The sequence below is a fragment of the Ascidia mentula genome, chromosome 5 (assembly GCF_947561715.1).
Source record: "Ascidia mentula chromosome 5, kaAscMent1.1, whole genome shotgun sequence".
Taxonomy (NCBI): domain Eukaryota; kingdom Metazoa; phylum Chordata; class Ascidiacea; order Phlebobranchia; family Ascidiidae; genus Ascidia; species Ascidia mentula.
The window spans coordinates 18,100,870-18,117,070 of NC_138570.1; the positions used below are offsets into that span (position 1 = coordinate 18,100,870).

The 16,201-nt window shown below is 37.7% G+C and overlaps 1 protein-coding gene across 2 annotated transcripts; it reads left to right on the forward strand.

Annotated features, from left to right (window-relative positions):
- Nucleotides 1–1,447: 1,447 nt before the first annotated feature.
- Nucleotides 1,448–10,343, forward strand: LOC145902169 (uncharacterized). 2 transcript variants are annotated; one of them, XM_082990038.1, is made up of 21 exons: nucleotides 1,448–1,510; nucleotides 1,908–2,095; nucleotides 2,237–2,374; nucleotides 3,050–3,199; nucleotides 3,432–3,488; nucleotides 3,636–3,816; nucleotides 4,416–4,606; nucleotides 4,886–4,957; nucleotides 5,135–5,335; nucleotides 5,419–5,484; nucleotides 5,664–5,720; nucleotides 6,303–6,362; nucleotides 6,466–6,580; nucleotides 6,692–6,777; nucleotides 6,863–6,919; nucleotides 7,145–7,324; nucleotides 7,481–7,555; nucleotides 7,895–8,068; nucleotides 8,751–8,813; nucleotides 9,069–9,238; nucleotides 9,310–10,343. In XM_082990038.1, exons 1-21 carry the CDS (start codon nucleotides 1,489–1,491, stop codon nucleotides 10,022–10,024), a joined length of 3,018 nt encoding a protein of 1,005 aa, XP_082846164.1. In that variant the 5' UTR covers nucleotides 1,448–1,488; the 3' UTR covers nucleotides 10,025–10,343. The 2 variants fall into 2 exon arrangements, with proteins under 2 accessions (XP_082846164.1, XP_082846165.1); XM_082990039.1 differs by lacking the exon at nucleotides 1,448–1,510 and having other exon boundaries at nucleotides 2,090–2,108.
- The last annotated feature ends 5,858 nt before the right edge of the window (nucleotides 10,344–16,201 follow it).

A 16,201-nucleotide genomic window follows, 5' to 3' on the forward strand; every position in this document is an offset into this window, starting at 1 on the left:
TGGTAGCTTACAAGCCCCAAATAGGTTTGCGTCGTTCAAACATTGGCACTGGTAGCTTGTAAGCCCCAAATAGGTTTGCGTCGTTCAAACATTGGCACTGGTAGCTTGTAAGCCCCAAATAGGTTTGCGTCGTAACACCAGCATGTCACAATAACTTGTGTTCCGTAATATTAGCATGTAATTTCTTTCAATATTATACGTAACAAAACAGGTCATCATTTCTAGTCTGTAGCATGATTAAACGACTTACACTATATTTTTCAAACAAAGTCAAAAAAGGCAAAACATGACTACGTTACGCTAACGTTAAAAGAAAACAAGATCATAAATTCATTGTTGAGTGCCTCGCCTCATATGCAATCTGTATGTGTTCCTTCTACCGAAAACGTTGGACGAGCTTGCTTTAACTGCACGCCACGCTATTCTTTTCGTTGCGTTAATAGCATCACACAAAAGAAAAACTTTTCGTTTGATGTGATCAGTGAAGTGTAACGTTTTAGGCGCCTTGTAACTTTCACACTTTCTATAATTAAACGAAAAGAATGAGATTGCTCTTATACCCCAAATAAACGGATTTGCTCTGTTATTGGGGCAGTCTAATCCTTTTGTTGTGTCGATTTATGCTTTGTAAATACAAGAATTCAACATCGTGTCATAGTTTACGTCAGCGATAACAATATTGTCATCAATATTAAACCGCATTTTGAATCTAACTTACATTACGTTCACAGTCATTTGACAACAAAACTTAGAAGTGCACGTTTGATCAGTTTTTCCATTAGCGACAACATCGGAGTTTCATGTAATTTCATCAGCATCAATCTCACACATCAGCAACCTAATTTGACAAACGATTTTGTTTCTGCTTCTGGACAACCAAAGCATAAAGTGACTGCTTAACCTTACGCTAAACATTTTCAGCTATGTTTTCCAAGAATATTTGCCATAAACTTATAGCTAACCATAGCATAAGAACCAATAAACAAGTTGCTTCACAGCTACCTTGAAATATTGCCCAAATTCAGTTCCTCATTTTACTGAATCAGTGGCTACGAGATGAAAGGTCAAATTTGTTCAAAGAGTAACCTGATGTGCAACGACTTACAATAACCTTCTCTCGTCGCTTGCGTCGTAACAAGTATATTGCCAGCACAACAACGCACGCACCTCGATCACGCACAGGAAAAACAGCGTAAGGAGAAGTGCTGGAAGCAGACAAACGCAGTCAAGCGTGTGTATTTTTTTCTCACAACAAAGGAGATACCAATTTATGTAGTAATTAAAAGGAAAGCATAATAGGAAAAGACAGACTTGTTTCTATGTAAGATAACTTTAATACAATTTTTTTTACAAATCGCACTCACAGATGTCACATATAAAATAACTATTTGTGAAATAATTTATTCTTACATACGGGGAATCACCGAACGGTGGGTTCGTAGATTCAAATTTTTCTTTGATTGAATTTATGGGAAGCAAAAATTAAAAATGGGATCTAAGGACATGCTTTGTAAGTATTTTTGAAACTTTTTCGTGTGTTTTGACGTGTGTTATATTTTTGTGCTTTTTTTGGAAAAAAAATTGGCGACATTGAATAAAATGCACGACCCAGGTTTTTTCTGGAATAAATTATAAAATCAATCTGTTTTTCTGAAATCAGGCGTTAGACACCAAGGCCTACTAGCCATGAATTACAAATTCTCCTATCCCATAAACCTTTAACAGATTGAAGAAAAGTTTGAAAATATTTACTGATGCTCTGCACAAAAAATACCCTATGCATTAACATACGATAAGTGTTTGCTATTCTGCACTTCATCCTGATGATCAAAAGTGCAAAAAACATCTAATCTGTTTTCACCAGCTTACATTTTTTTTGGATAAAATATACATGTGTTTATTTGCAGTGCGACAGTTGGTCCATCATCAGGATAATCCAAACAGACATTTGTGGACTCCTCATTATGCTCAGGCAGCATTCGATCATGCTGGTGATGCATTTGTTAATGTGGGATTTTTTGGAACCGATGAAATGTCAAAAAAAGTTTTCTTTCTTGTGTATTTGGAGTACATGAAACAGACAAGAGATTTAACAGTAAGTCAAAAAGGTAAAGCAGGGTACTGTGTGAGTGACAAATGACACAAAAAAACCAAGGTGACTAGTGATGTTGTTGAACATCAAATATCCATGTGAAAAAAAGTTCATGAGGGCTTTATTGTTTTTTGTGTTCAACAGGCACCAACCAATGCAATCTTCCAACGATACAAGCAGCACTGTTATGCAAAAAACTTTCCCATCAGACAACTTGATAGAATAACTGGTCTCTGTTTGCAGGAAACCCCATTTTGTCGTCCAATAGAGGATGATCAGCTTGTAAGTAGAAGTGGTAAACTTTGAATTTGCATTAAGCATTAAGAAGTATAAATTTTTTGACTTTGTTTATGTTTGTTGCATTGATTTGCAACAATAAATGATGTATTTACAGAAGATGCATACTTTTAAAGATTTTTTTATGTTTTTTTTTATTTCACTTTTATTTTTTTTAATGTCTTGAAAAAATATGTTGAAACTAGATCTTGGTTCACAAAAACATTATAATATTAAATTATCTTCATAATTTCACATTTCCATTTATATTACTGATTTTGTGGTCAGATAATATGTAAATTGTGTCCACAATTCCTGAATATAAAACTTTTAATTCAATGTTTCAAGCAGCTCTTTCAAATATGTTTTATTATCAGCAGAAAATTTTATTTTGCCCTGATAAGGGCATCATCAGTTTCTGCGAAGAGTAAAAACAAAAGCAACGTAAAATAACTAAGTACAAGCGAAGGTCTGTTCATTGCTTTTGTGTCCAAAATGTCCATATGTATGTTTTTAATTTTCCAGTAAATATTTTATGCCTTGAAGACAGTTATGTTGATTTTGTATTATTCTAAACTTCTTACTCACAACTAGTAAATATACCTAAGTGTTTATGTGCACAATAACAAGTTTTAACATAAAGAATATAAATAAGCACCATCTATTTTATTTTTCAACCAGCTTCGTTGTTTTTCAATGCTGACTCTGGAGTTGAATCAAAGAACATTTAGTTTAAACAAATGTATTTTGCAATGTGCTGGTGCCATGGCTTCCACTATTGTTATCAATGTGCTAGAGGAGATTACAGAATCGGATTTGTCCCACTTGAAGGTTTGGATAAGTTTGTATGTTTGAAACATTTCACAGAATAAAAATTACCATTGGATTAATATATTGCTATATGACTTAATATTTATCGTTTAGTATTGAACCCATAATTTACCCTTAATATTTTACAAAAAAGTTTGAAAAATCGACGCCTATGATATCATCTATATATCAAATCTATAATTTATCATAACCACTTGTGCATATTTTTTGTATCTGTTCTGTTCATTCTCAGGTGTTTGTGGATTATGCAAAGAAAATTCAATGGTATGGATTCACTTCTATATTGCAGGTATAATTAACTTGAACATTTCAAACACATGGTATATTATGTGATATATACGATACATTCAATGGTATTGGAAACAAAATTAATTGTATTTCACAAGTTTTCTGGTTGCGTTGTAATAAATTACTTATAAATGTTTCTTTTTGCAAGGAATTGGTTTTTGTCATCCATGAGTACAAAGGCCCCAAATATGGACAAAATAATGATTATCTCAAAACAGTTTTGACAAAATATTCAACCTCAGAATATTCCTTTGATCTACTTTCTGTAGCATTTGATAGCTGTATGTGCTACACTCTGCCTTCAGTCAAAGATGTTACACACTCAAAAGGTTGGTTCTGTGGCGTATATTTCTATGTTAAAAAAAGCCATAATATTGGAAAGCTGCAGACAGGGTGTGTACCTGCACTGTTTCGACCTGTAAGGTAAGATCCGTTTGGCCATGGTGTTATTTTTCACATATATTGCATTGGTGTTTTTGCCTTTAGCACTATCGGTTACCAAGCAGATCCGTTTGGCCATAGTGCGCTCCACAGTGGTTCGTCGTCTCTATTGTTCGGTACTCAGTATAGGGTACCAAACACATCGTCGTTCACCGAAAGGTACCACAAAGTGGAAATTAGTGTGCCCGCTAGTGTAAAAGCTGGCACAGTGCCACTGTCAACAGCTACACTGATGAAACCTTACAGGTCGAAACATTGCGTGTACACAGCCTGTCTGCAGCTTTCCAATATTTCTATGTTCTGATCCAAATTAAAATTTTCATCATGCATGTATTTGCATTGTATGGTCCTGTTCTAAAAGTTATTCCACTATTTGTGCATTAACTTGCACTGGAATTTAATAAAAAGATTCAAAATATGTAAAACTATGGTTATAAATGGTGTCGTTTGCTTACAAATTGCATATTTGTAATTTATTGTTTTGAAGATCTTCCTGTCGACTACATGAAGGTGGTCTGCCAGTTTGGTTACAAACACGTTTGCCCCGAGAACAGAAGAAAAAGCTTCGCTCACTGGACAATGTCAGAAAGAAATGGAAAACAAACTTTTAGACGGATAGAGCGATACATGAAATCCATGAATGACGGAAACTATGATCTGGGAAGGCTTTATTTGGAGGTTGGTTTTCACTTGTTGTGTGGTAGTATGTGATGCTCTATATCAATTGTACATTTCTTGACATATAGATTCTTTGGTTTAGTTTTTGCAATGTTTAATACATTTACTGCATGATTAGTTAATGTTTCTGTCTTAACCACGCAACTTACCTCTTTTCACTTCTGTTTGGATCCTGTTTTGATTTTTCCCCATTTCTGACATTATAAAGATTCCACCTCATAACTGATCCTATTTAAACTTTTGGTCGCTTAATTACATTTACAACTGGTTTTGACGCAGGACACAGCCCGACATGAGTATTTCCGTGCCATTGAGCTTCAAATTGAAGACTACATCAAAAGCATAACAGAAGTGTGTGTGTAAAGTTATTCTTTTACCTGTATTTAAGACATTTCATAATGGTCATTGTAAGATTGGCCTCTAAATGTTTGCCTAAAATGTGAAAAGAAATGTTGGAAAACTTGTGCAGTATTTTCTCTTTTACTGTGCATTATTGTATGTGGTCTTACATCATAACTAATGCTGCAGGGTATCAGGACCATGTCAGTTGACACATCGTATGAAAACATTACCTCAAATGCTCAGGATTTTATCTTTAAAAAGTACGAAGATTTTATAAAAATACAAGACTTCAGACACCTGGGTTGGTATCAAAGTGGTATCAGTGCATTGGGAACATACACAAACAGTTACAAGATAATGTTTGAGGATGACTTTAAAAGAAAGCTGGTAAGTAACCAATAAACTTTATTTGATTGTAGTGTAATTTTTATGTCCAAATAGTTTGGATTGTCACCTAATATTTTATTTAGGTTGCGCTAAAGCGTGTTACAAACAACTACAAACAGCTACAACGGAATGACGTGAAACTGAGCCATGTAAGTAATTACTGCTTGGAATGACAAAAATGCCTCGTTTATGGATGGTTTTGTTTTACTAACATTTATGTGAAAAGTTTGTTAATATTTGTTAAGGAATGAAATCTTTGTTACATCATGATGGTGTTCAAGATTGTGAAGGTGTGCTAATTATTTTTTTAACTTTTTAATTTTGAAAGGTTTTAAAGCAAACGCAAAGCACTCATGACACACTACCAGTTGATGGAAGCAAAACAGTAAGTTATAGGGATTGGGAAAAACTTTAAAAATGAATAACTTGTTCAACTCTGTGTTCCGTAAAATTGAATAAATATTACCATAGATTATGGTAATACAGTCACAACTCTTCAGACTAGATAGCTTTGCCACCCTAAATTTAACCTTCATAAACTGCAGCCTTAGTTCAAAGCATAAAATAGGCACAAACCTTCATAATTTATGACTTTATGTTTCAACCTAAAATGTATGTGGAAGACTAAAAGGCTGCTGCCTAATGGTTATTAGTATTTGATGACATCATACTAATATTGATGACATCATTAGTCATACGTGTGAGACACCCTAGTTTAACATGATAAACTGATATTAACAAATTCATGTATTTTGGAAAAGAGGTGATTTATGCTTGACTTGTTCATTGCTCTGTTATACCTTTATTATGTATATTTTCCTACTATCTTTCAAGTTATTGAAACTATGCACCCCCCCACATCATATCCTTTTTTATGAAACTGCATATTTTATTCACACTTCTACATAAAAATCATAGTTTGGAATAAATTTATTGTTCTTCATACTGCGTCATTATTTATTTTCAGTCGGGTGAAATGGAAGCAATTTTTTCAAAGGCTTTGGGAATTTATCTGAGTAAAATGAAGGTAAATGCTTTGGTGATTGTTATTATTTCAAGATGGTGATTGTTGTATGTTTGTTAACAATTAAATGCTATCTGATGGTATGAAAACTTGACGCTTTTTGCAGGAACAAGAATGCACATGCAAAGATGATGTTTTTCAGCAACATTCTTTGGCGAATGATGAAGCAAAGCAACATCTTGAGACAGCTTTAGACCCAAAGTTTTCTCAAGTTGTTTGGGGTGAAAAATGCTATTCTTTGCTTTTGTTATATTAATGTATACTGGTTTTAACATGGCAAAAGTCCTCGAACAAAATTAGTAGTTAGAAAAAAATCGTTCAATTATTGTCAGATCAACAAATGCTGAATTTCAATTTGACTTTGCAAGAAAAAAGAGATGCAATTATCAGTGAGATTGAAAGTGCAAAAAAACAAGAGGTAATCATGATTGCCTGGAGTTATTCTGAATTTGATGTGCACCTTTGTGCAAAAGTATTGTGTTCTAATACATGGATTGTTTTAGAATGTGATGCACTGCTTACAATCGAATGCTGTTAGCAGCTACAGGGAAAGCATGGTGGTGAGTTTCCTTGTAATGTTGAATCAATCAATTTACTATATTTGTGGAAACTTGTGGCAACTATTTGAACTCTATTTTAAGCTGAACAAAGGGAAATACAGAAAAAAAATTTTTTTTTATTAGTCAATTTGTTGTGACTATTAGTCAGACAACAAGGATATTATTTGTTCATTTCAGACATTTGTATTTTGCTGTTCCATTGAACCTGTTTTGTTTGTGATTTAGGAAGCTCTATTTGCAATGGAAGAACCATTTGAAGAATGCCACAAGAAATGTTTGAAGTCTGGAAAAAGAATTCTCTCTTCGTCGCAACTTTGGGCAAATGCAACGTTGAGGAAACAAATGGAAAGTCAGTTTATTGAAAAGGCAGAGAAGGAAAAATCTTTCTTGGGAAGTTATTTCAAAGTAATTGTTTTAATTTTTTTAAATACTACACAAACACATTGTTAATCCTAATATCACAGTTAGCAATTAGGATAATTGAAATTGCATGTGGGTTTGTGCATTAAATTTTCTTGCATAGCAAATATTTTTTTGTGTTGGATAAAAGTTTTATTTTAGAGGAAACACGATGCCACCTACTTTGAAAATGAAAAGAAGTTAGCAGCGAAATACCATGAACTTATGGATAACGGGGTAAGAAAACTTGAAACTGTTATTTGTTTCACTTCCAGTCATCATTTACATATACACACCTCAAAGCGAAGATTTGTTTATATCTTAATATTTCTTACTAGGTGTAAAACCTAGTTTTTATTGTTTATTCGTCAATTATTTACTGATAAAATGTACAATGATTTCGTAATTGATAAAACAACAGAAGTGCATGACACTGAAATGTTGTCAACGAAAATCGTTTGCAAAAACTGTGGATCATTCTGAACAAACATAACATCAAGTGATTCAATCATATTTTCATACAAGGACAAGCAGAAGTCAATTTGTAATAAACATTTTAAATGCACATTGTTTTAGATTTTGGAATTGGAGAACATCCAAAACTTTAAAGCCTTACATGGCCGTGCAGTGAGTCAAGCTTATCAACATCTGAAGTTAAGCAAGAAGTTATCGAAAGAAAACGGTGAAATGTTGAGAGAGAGTTTGACCCCGTTCAAAGAAAAATACCTCGAGATGTTTGAACTTAATCAGGTAATTACAGCAAAATGGTTTAGGTTTTTTATTACACTGTTTTAACTCATAAGGTCTCATCAATGCTGCCATGGCAAGATTGTCCACACCACGTTGCACTGATAAGACTTGATAGGTTGAAACAATGGCCATCTGTATGCAGCTCACAAAATTCATATTATTGATCTCCATGCTCATTTATTTTATATGCACAAAAGCCAAAATATTAAATGAGAGCTGCAGACAGGTGTACACACTGTTTCGACCTGTAAGGTCTCATCAGTGCATCTGGTGACTGTGGCACAAGGCTACATTTGCTTGGTATATTTATTGCGCCCAATGTGGTTCGTCTACGATCATTTGTAGCTAGTTTGGTACCCAACATATTGACAATTGACTAAAAGGTGCCACAAAGTGGAAATCTGTGTGCCTGCAAGTCTACCAGTTAGCCCTGAGCCCGGCGGGCCACATGGACTAACCTTGTGGACCATAGTTTAGTGACCCCTGGCGTAGAGTTACATGCCCTTAGTTAACCTTTTCCTTTAGTTATCATGGATTTGCAACATTAACTAGAGGATGTTGTGGCAATATCTGGGTTTTGTTGCAGATCTGCATCTTGTGTCTCTCTTGATTCCAGAGTGAACACACGAGCTATGATAAATTATCATTGAACATTTTACATGATCTGTTACTCTATTTGTAGGAACTTAAAGCAGCAGAAGCCAGGTTAAAGGTATTGGAGGACCAAAAGCTTGCTTCTAAGAAGGTAGAAAAATGTTTACTGTGAAAAAGAATTTTGCGGTCGGTTTTACATTGTGTATTCAGTGCTTATTTTAACACACTTAGTTGATGTATTGGAATACCAACAATTTTGTAATGTATTGCGAGATCTATGATTGGAAAACAAACATGTGATGCAACTTTATGTTGAAAGAAACGCTTTTGTCAATGCAGTAATTCTGCACACAACTGACAACCATTAAATTAGATTATAATCAGTTTAACAAATCCATTACTTTAGGCTGTGGATTGTTTTGTTCCTCCGAGCGCGCTGACGTTTTCCATGGACAAAATTATTGACAACGGAAACTTCAGGCTTGTTAAGAAGGCGTGGAATGACATGCATGGAAATGTAACAGTGCAGTACATTAACATAGAGGACGGAATATCGACCGAACAGCAGATGGAAACGTAAGTTTGTAAATATATTGACACGGTTTGGGATTTTAGTCTCAGTAATTGAGCTGGTACGTTTGTTGCAGGTTGACGGAGGGCGTCTCACTATCCCGGTTGGCTAATCACGATCACGTGATCCGCGTACTCGGTCACACTCGCCAGGGAAACGAGTTCGGAGTTTTGTTCGAGTACGTGGACGGTATGGACATCCTCCCCTTCCTCCAATACACCAGAAAGAAGGATTTCTGGCTTCCTCCCCTGGCCAACCTCCGACTCTGTGCCGATATCGCATCTGCCATTCACTTCCTCCACTCCGATCCAATCTTTAGAGTCGGTGACATCACGATTGATGACGTAATGATCACGTGTAGCCTTCGTGCCAAAGTGACGGGGTTTAAGATTGGTAAATTTATGGAAGGCAACGAAAGTCGTGGGAATGGTGCCGCGTCCCTTGCAAAGATAATCGCATCTATAATCCTCCGGGAGAAGTGGAGTGGTGATGAGGATTGGGATCGGATTGCGGAGGAGAGCATGGCGTGCGCAGAGACCCAGGAAGAGCGGAAGTTATGTTGGGCACTGGAGGATGAAATCCGACTCTGTCAAGGGGAAAGTCCCTCGGTCGCTGAAACACGAAAACGTCTCTTCATGCGCTTGGAATCCTCTGATGACGGAGGTTTCACTTCTTCGGATGAGCGCACAACTAGGCTCTTAGAATACCTCCTGGATGCCATGAGAGAGCTCGACTTTTTAAACAATGATCAGAATAAAATTGATGACAATGATGTCCTTCCTATTCTTTAACCTGTGTGTTTTCGTGAGCCAAAAAATGTTGACTTTACTCTGGTATCGTCATTGCTCCACAGATGTAACATCCGAAACTGTTTGATTTATTTAGTTGAGATATTGGTCATATTCGTGTTTTACAATTTCCAGTGGTTGGGTTTGCCTCCATTATATGTGTTTCCAATATAGCCCACATATGACGTGTCCCAGATGTAATCCATTACTGCACTGGGACGACTTTTCAGACCTAAACTCTCTATTGTTTGTTCGGGATTAAATGCGTTGACACTTAATTTTTGTTTGTGGAGTTCGGTTGTTTGCAGTAAAACTATGTGAGTGTGAAGGATTGTTTGTTTTCACAAAAGAAACCCGATCTTGCTGACGGTATTTATGCAAACATGTTATTAATCACCGACACAAACCTGAGTCCCATTTATCAAATTTCTAACCGCTGTATAGATAACGACTTCTCGGGTTGCACTGAAGGCCGCATCTCTGTATTTCTATGGAAAAGACTTTCTTAGGTGGGAAATGCCCTTCTCGAACTCTGTCCTGCGTAACAGAGTAAAATTATGTGTAACAATGCAATGGGTCATGCATGGGCGCCAGTGTTTTGGTTAAATGAGCGCAGATGAACAGGCTGTTGCCAGGGCGATTTTCGGCGTGTTTGGGGCAGTTTTACTATGGTTTTCAGGGTTATTAGTCAGGCAGTAAATTGGTAGAGGGTGCTGTTGAACATGTAGCTGAAAAACTACCCAAATATTGATGTAGATTTTGTGGAAAAATGAATCACAGAAAGTATGGTCAATTTGTGATTTTCTGTTAGTCCCGACCCTTGACTAGAAATTCTGGCCAAATTTATAATCGAGATAACTACTTTAACTGCTCCCCCGGGGGCATTTTGACCCTGTGTTGGCCATTATTTTGGCCAAAAAAGTGTAGGTTTGTTTTGTGAAAAAATGAATCACAGAAAGTACCCTCCATTTGCGATTAAGTGAAGCCACCAACCCTCCTCTACACAATTCATTAAGAATTAGATGTCTTGTAACTGTTTTTCGTCGTCGCCTGGTATTGATGGAAATTCACCACGTGTTCAGGCTCCACTGTTTTGTTTTGGTTGTGGAATTCGGTTGCCTTTTGCCAAATTCGTGCGTTCAATTATCATTACGACATCACAACTGCCTTTTGCAAAGTGTTTTATTTTACAAACAAAACCCATGCATCCATGTATCATTCATAAAATGTTCCTGGTTACATCTGTCAGTATTTGCGCTTGACAGATAACCTGTGTTACTGGGATTGTTTTACATCATAGGAAAAAACCTAAATCGGTTTAATTTGAAACATATCGAAGTTATCATTTATCGAATTGCTGAAGAGACATATAATGAAGATGAACAACTTGAAACATAAACATGCACTTAACGCTTTTAATTGGGAAAAATATATTGGTTAAATCTTCATCTCAACATTTCCCTAAATGTAAATATAGGCTCGAAAGCTGTTGCAAAAGAAAGCAATATGAATTGCGCGGAAATGTCTCTTTCTTTTTCCGCTACAAAAATAGTCTGCAAAGCGTTGCAATAAAAATATTTACATGCGTTAAACTCATAGCCTATGGGTAATGAGTCACAGTTATTATTTGATGTTTCTATTCAGCAAGTCAGGTATTCATGTCTAACTGATACACGTCCATCCCACGAAATTGGAATCAATCGTAACTTCACAGCTTCAACAGGTTTCTCGAAAATGTTGGTCACCTTCGTGTCCTGATCAGTGTTGCCATTGAACTCCTTAATTACGTCGAGACAATGATTAGCGAAAAAAAGCGAGGCATATATATGTATATATAAATACCGCAGCCCTAATATAACAACTTACTACAACTTTTCCGTCACTTCCTGTCACTAGTTTCGAAACTAAAATTGTAAGCAAATTGAAAACAAACGTCGCTAGCGCGCGACCCATATAAAAAAAAAACCTGATCGGATTTCGTGTCCAGGATGTCTTGGGTTCAAATCCCGGTGTGGTCAAAGGAAAAAAATAATCACGATTTAGTGCTCGTCGGTGTAGGGTTGTCCACATCGTGGGTGACCTCATGATACTAAACTGTATATTTGATCCAGGATTTTTTAAATCTTTTGCGATGTAGGGCGTGTTTGTTTCACGAACGTTTGCTTGTTCGGCGGATGCTCGACTCGAAAAGATGCCACGAAACATCGAAATATAAAAGGGAAAACATAACGCGGTTGGTTATGTGTTGCGAAATTGGAAGTTGTGTTTGTGGGCGTGTGCAGACTGCGGTACGCAGATGCTTTGAGCTTTCCCTGCCCTCGCGTTTGTGTTGAATTAACTGTGTGCTACAACGCACGTGTTCTGTTTTAGTGCGTGGTATACTGTTTTCTTGTGACCTTTTTCAAATTAACATGTTTTCATATATTATTTTTGCAAAGGTTAAAATGCGTTGCGTGTGAGTTTCGATTGTTACTTTTTAAAAGGCGATTATTTTATTCGAGGCACCAATAGTCCCCACGAATATCGGACGATATCGAAAAAAATACAATAGTAATAAAAAAGTTTCAGGTACGTGATAAAGAAATGTCGAGCATTAACAATAACAGGCGATAGAAACAACAAGTACAGGTGTGTAATAAAGAAATATCGTTAACGAATGTTAACAAAAAATAAACAACAACACAACGAGTGCATGTACGTAGCAACGAAAAGTCGAACATTAACAGAAGATAACAATAACACAACAATATACAAAAAACAAGAAAGAAAAAGGGGTATCGATCATTAAGGAAATTCGCAATGACACAACAAATACGGGTACACAAAAAAATTGACGGGTACTGACATAAGGTGGTCAAATGGCTCTTACAATAAGGTCCGCAAGTGGGCGCTGAGGCGAGATTTTGTCCATTTTGCCGGGAGAGTAGTTTTCATGTAGGTACAATTTACAATATATACAATATACGATACAAAAGAACAGGGAGGTGTAATTTTGGGGTGTCATCCGGGAGAGGGCGGTAGAGCACGGTTTTTGCGATTCATTGGTTGGGTATGGCGTTAACAACATCAGCCAAGACTTCCTCGAGAAAAGGGTTGCCCCTGTTCCGTTGGATAGCTAGCTTAAAGTGTACAGAGGTTTTGAAGTATGATACCAAATGCCGGGAAATGTCGTTGATGGGTCGTATGTCGTGTTTAATTCTGTTCCGTGTTTTCCAAATAGTGTGTGTAAGTGAGGTGTTAAGGAATGCTGCTAATGTTTTTGTGTATGGTGTTGTGTTATGAAGTTGTGGAAAGACGATGTGTAAAGGTGTATCAAATAGAGAAGAGTTTGAGTTAGTTAAAGTTCGGAAAATATTTTTAATTTGGGTGAGAAGAGGTTGAATAGAGCGACAGTTGTGAAAAAGGTGAGAGAAAGTTTCTAATGAGGAATTACAAAGGTAGCAGTGGGGTTCTTGATCCAGGGCAAGATAGGTTCGTTGGCATTTTAGCGGAAGAATTTTAAGGGTAAGGCGATAATTAAAAGTTTTAAGGTAGTTGGGGAAGATAGGGTGGTGGATTTGGGACCAGTCGTTGAAATGATGGGGTGTGGTGGATTCGTCCACGATACGGTGATAGAGGGGCTTTAGTTTATGGGTCATGAGTTCAGTTTCGGTAAGGTTTAAAGATTTGAGGAGGTTTAGAATATATAGATAGTGGGGAGAAGGTGTTGTTGCGTGTGGTAGGTAATTCCTAGTACGAAGGTTGAAAAGTTTGCTGAGGGGGAGTCCAAGATTATATTCTATGAAGGAAAGTTGCGGAGTAGTTGGGGAATCCAAAAGGCGGTGATTGTAATATTGTTTGATAGAATAGAGAAGTGATAGGTCAGCGTAGAGGGGAATGTTTGCCGCGCCGTAACCACCATGGTTACGACGGGCTGCCAGGATGTTAATTGACAAGGTTGGATTATTTGGGCCGACGACGAACTTTACCACAATGCCGTCGATCCGTTCTCGTTGCTGGGGTGGTAAGGGGTAAGTTTTAGCAAGGTATGAAATTTGGGGTAAAAGTATAGTTTTTGAGAGGATGCATTTAGAGTCAAAAGTAAGAAAAGGGTTGCTCATAGATCTGGCGCGGGATTGTAAAGAGGTGATTGCTTTGTGCCATGTCGCGGTGATGTCTGATGGTGCGCCTATTGGGGTATTTAACGGGCTTATCGATTTAGGGTTCCACTTTATATTACACAAGGTTGGGTCGTCAAGGGGAGGTCGAAGGATGGCAATCGCTTCGGTTTTGGTGGGGTTGAGTTTTAAACCAGAAAATTTAGCAAAATTGTCAATGAGGCCGAGGGCTTTGGTGAGGGAGTGCCGATGAGCCACCACTAGGGTGACGTCATCGGCGTAAGCGATTGCCTTGGGTGTGTTGCGGCATGGCACCGGGGTTGAAGTGATAGCAGGGTTGTTTTGAAGGGCAACGAGAAGCGGATCTAGGGCAATCAGGAAGAGGTTCAGACTAAGGGGGTCACCTTGTCTGATACCTCTCCTGATCGGAAAGTCCGTTGTGGCAAAGCCGTTTACGAAGGCCCGGGAGTTGGCGCTAGAGTGAAGGGCAGAAAGGTAATTAGTAAAGCAAGTGGGAAAGCGTTTAAGATTTAACTGAAGAAGTAGCCAGGAGAATGAAACAGAATCGAAGGCTTTTTGAAAATCTAGGGAAATGAAGAAAGTGTCCGAATTGATGGAGGATGCGTGGTGGTGAAGATCGCGTAAGAGTGAAGTTGCGTCGGATGTGGATGAGCCGGGGGTAGCGAATTGGTTTGAAGAAAGAATTTTGGGAATAAAGGGTTTGAGTCTTAGGTTCAAAAGTTTGTGGAGAATTTTAAGATCAGTATTTAACAGAGAAATGGGTCTATAATTATTAAGGAGAGTGGGGTCATTTTTCTTGAAAATTAGGGTCAGATGGCCAAGGTTAAATTCTGTTGGGGTGTAGGAATTGAAATATGCGTAGTTGAGAGCTTGGGTGAGGTCGGCCCCGATGAGGTCCCAGTACAGCGAGTAAAACTCGCTGCTGAGACCGTCGGGGCCGGGGGTTTTGCCTGAAGGAAAAAGGGAAAGTGTTTTTCTTACTTCGTGCAGTGTGATGGGATTCGATAAGGTTGTAAGGAATTGATCTGGTATTACTTTTAAAGGGGTTTTAACAAATAAATTAGAAGGGTCGGGTAATGGAAGGTGTTGATCGGAATAAAGAGTTTCAAAGAATTGCCGGGTGTGGGAAAGAAGGTAAAGAGAATTTAGGTTTTTTTTGATAGATTGGAAAATACGGAAGTTATCGGGAGAGGGATTGTCGTTGAGAATTTGGCGGGCGGTGTCGAGTTGTTGCTGTAAGGTGTAGGTTTGGTCGCGGGATTCTTGAGCCAGGCGTTTGGAGTGGGATTTTATCAATGATTTAAATTTAAATTTAAGAGTTATCCAAAAGTCCATGGGGTTAGAGTGGAAAGGAGCGAGAGTTTGCCAAAGAGGGTAATAGCGGTGAAAATCGAGGCGAAAAAGAGGGTCGTTAAGGGTTTTAGTGTTGTTCTTCCAGGTACCTCGTCCCCTGGGTGGGGCAGAGATAAGGTTGACGGAAACCGAAACTGAATCATGATCCGAAAAAGGGCATGGGATGAATAAATGTTTGTTGGGAATTAACGAAGAGGAAAGATAAATTCTATCAATTCTGGACTGTGTATTTAGGGCACGACGGGAAAATTGGCGGAGGTTTGGATGAAGCAGCCGAAATGAATCCTGTAGGTTAAAAGTTGTTAATAATTTTATAAGGTTGTAGCTGGGCTGTCGATTGGGTACTGGGGGGTGTTTGTCCAAGGTAGGGTCAGTTACACAGTTAAAGTCACCAGTAAAAACAATGGGATGGGTAGAAGAAATGTAGGGGTAGAGAGAATCGAAGAATTTATTATTGAGTATGTAGTGATTTGTGCTAGAGGGTGCGTATATATTAACTAAGTGAAAGGTGTGGGTCAGGGTTGAAATGTCGGCCGCAATGATGCGACCGTCAGAGTCAGAAACGGAGTTAAGAATTCGAAGATTGTAGGAGTTTAGAAGAACTGCGACACCCCCGCAGGCTGGGCCTTTTAGAGGTGTCGAGTTTAAGAGGATGGGGCCAGAAGTCCATTCGGACTTCCATAGGGATTCGGTTTGGGGGGTAGAATGA

What these genes read in the sequence shown, in the direction of transcription:
- LOC145902169 (XM_082990038.1), top strand. Translation starts at nt 1,489, where the DNA reads ATGGGATCTAAGGACATGCTTT. An exon ending in GTTTTCTCAAGTTGTTTGGG is followed by an intron (nt 6,581 to 6,691) that starts GTGAAAAATGCT and finishes AATTATTGTCAG; the next exon opens with ATCAACAAATGCTGAATTTC. An exon ending in AGATGTTTGAACTTAATCAG is followed by an intron (nt 8,069 to 8,750) that starts GTAATTACAGCA and finishes CTCTATTTGTAG; the next exon opens with GAACTTAAAGCAGCAGAAGC.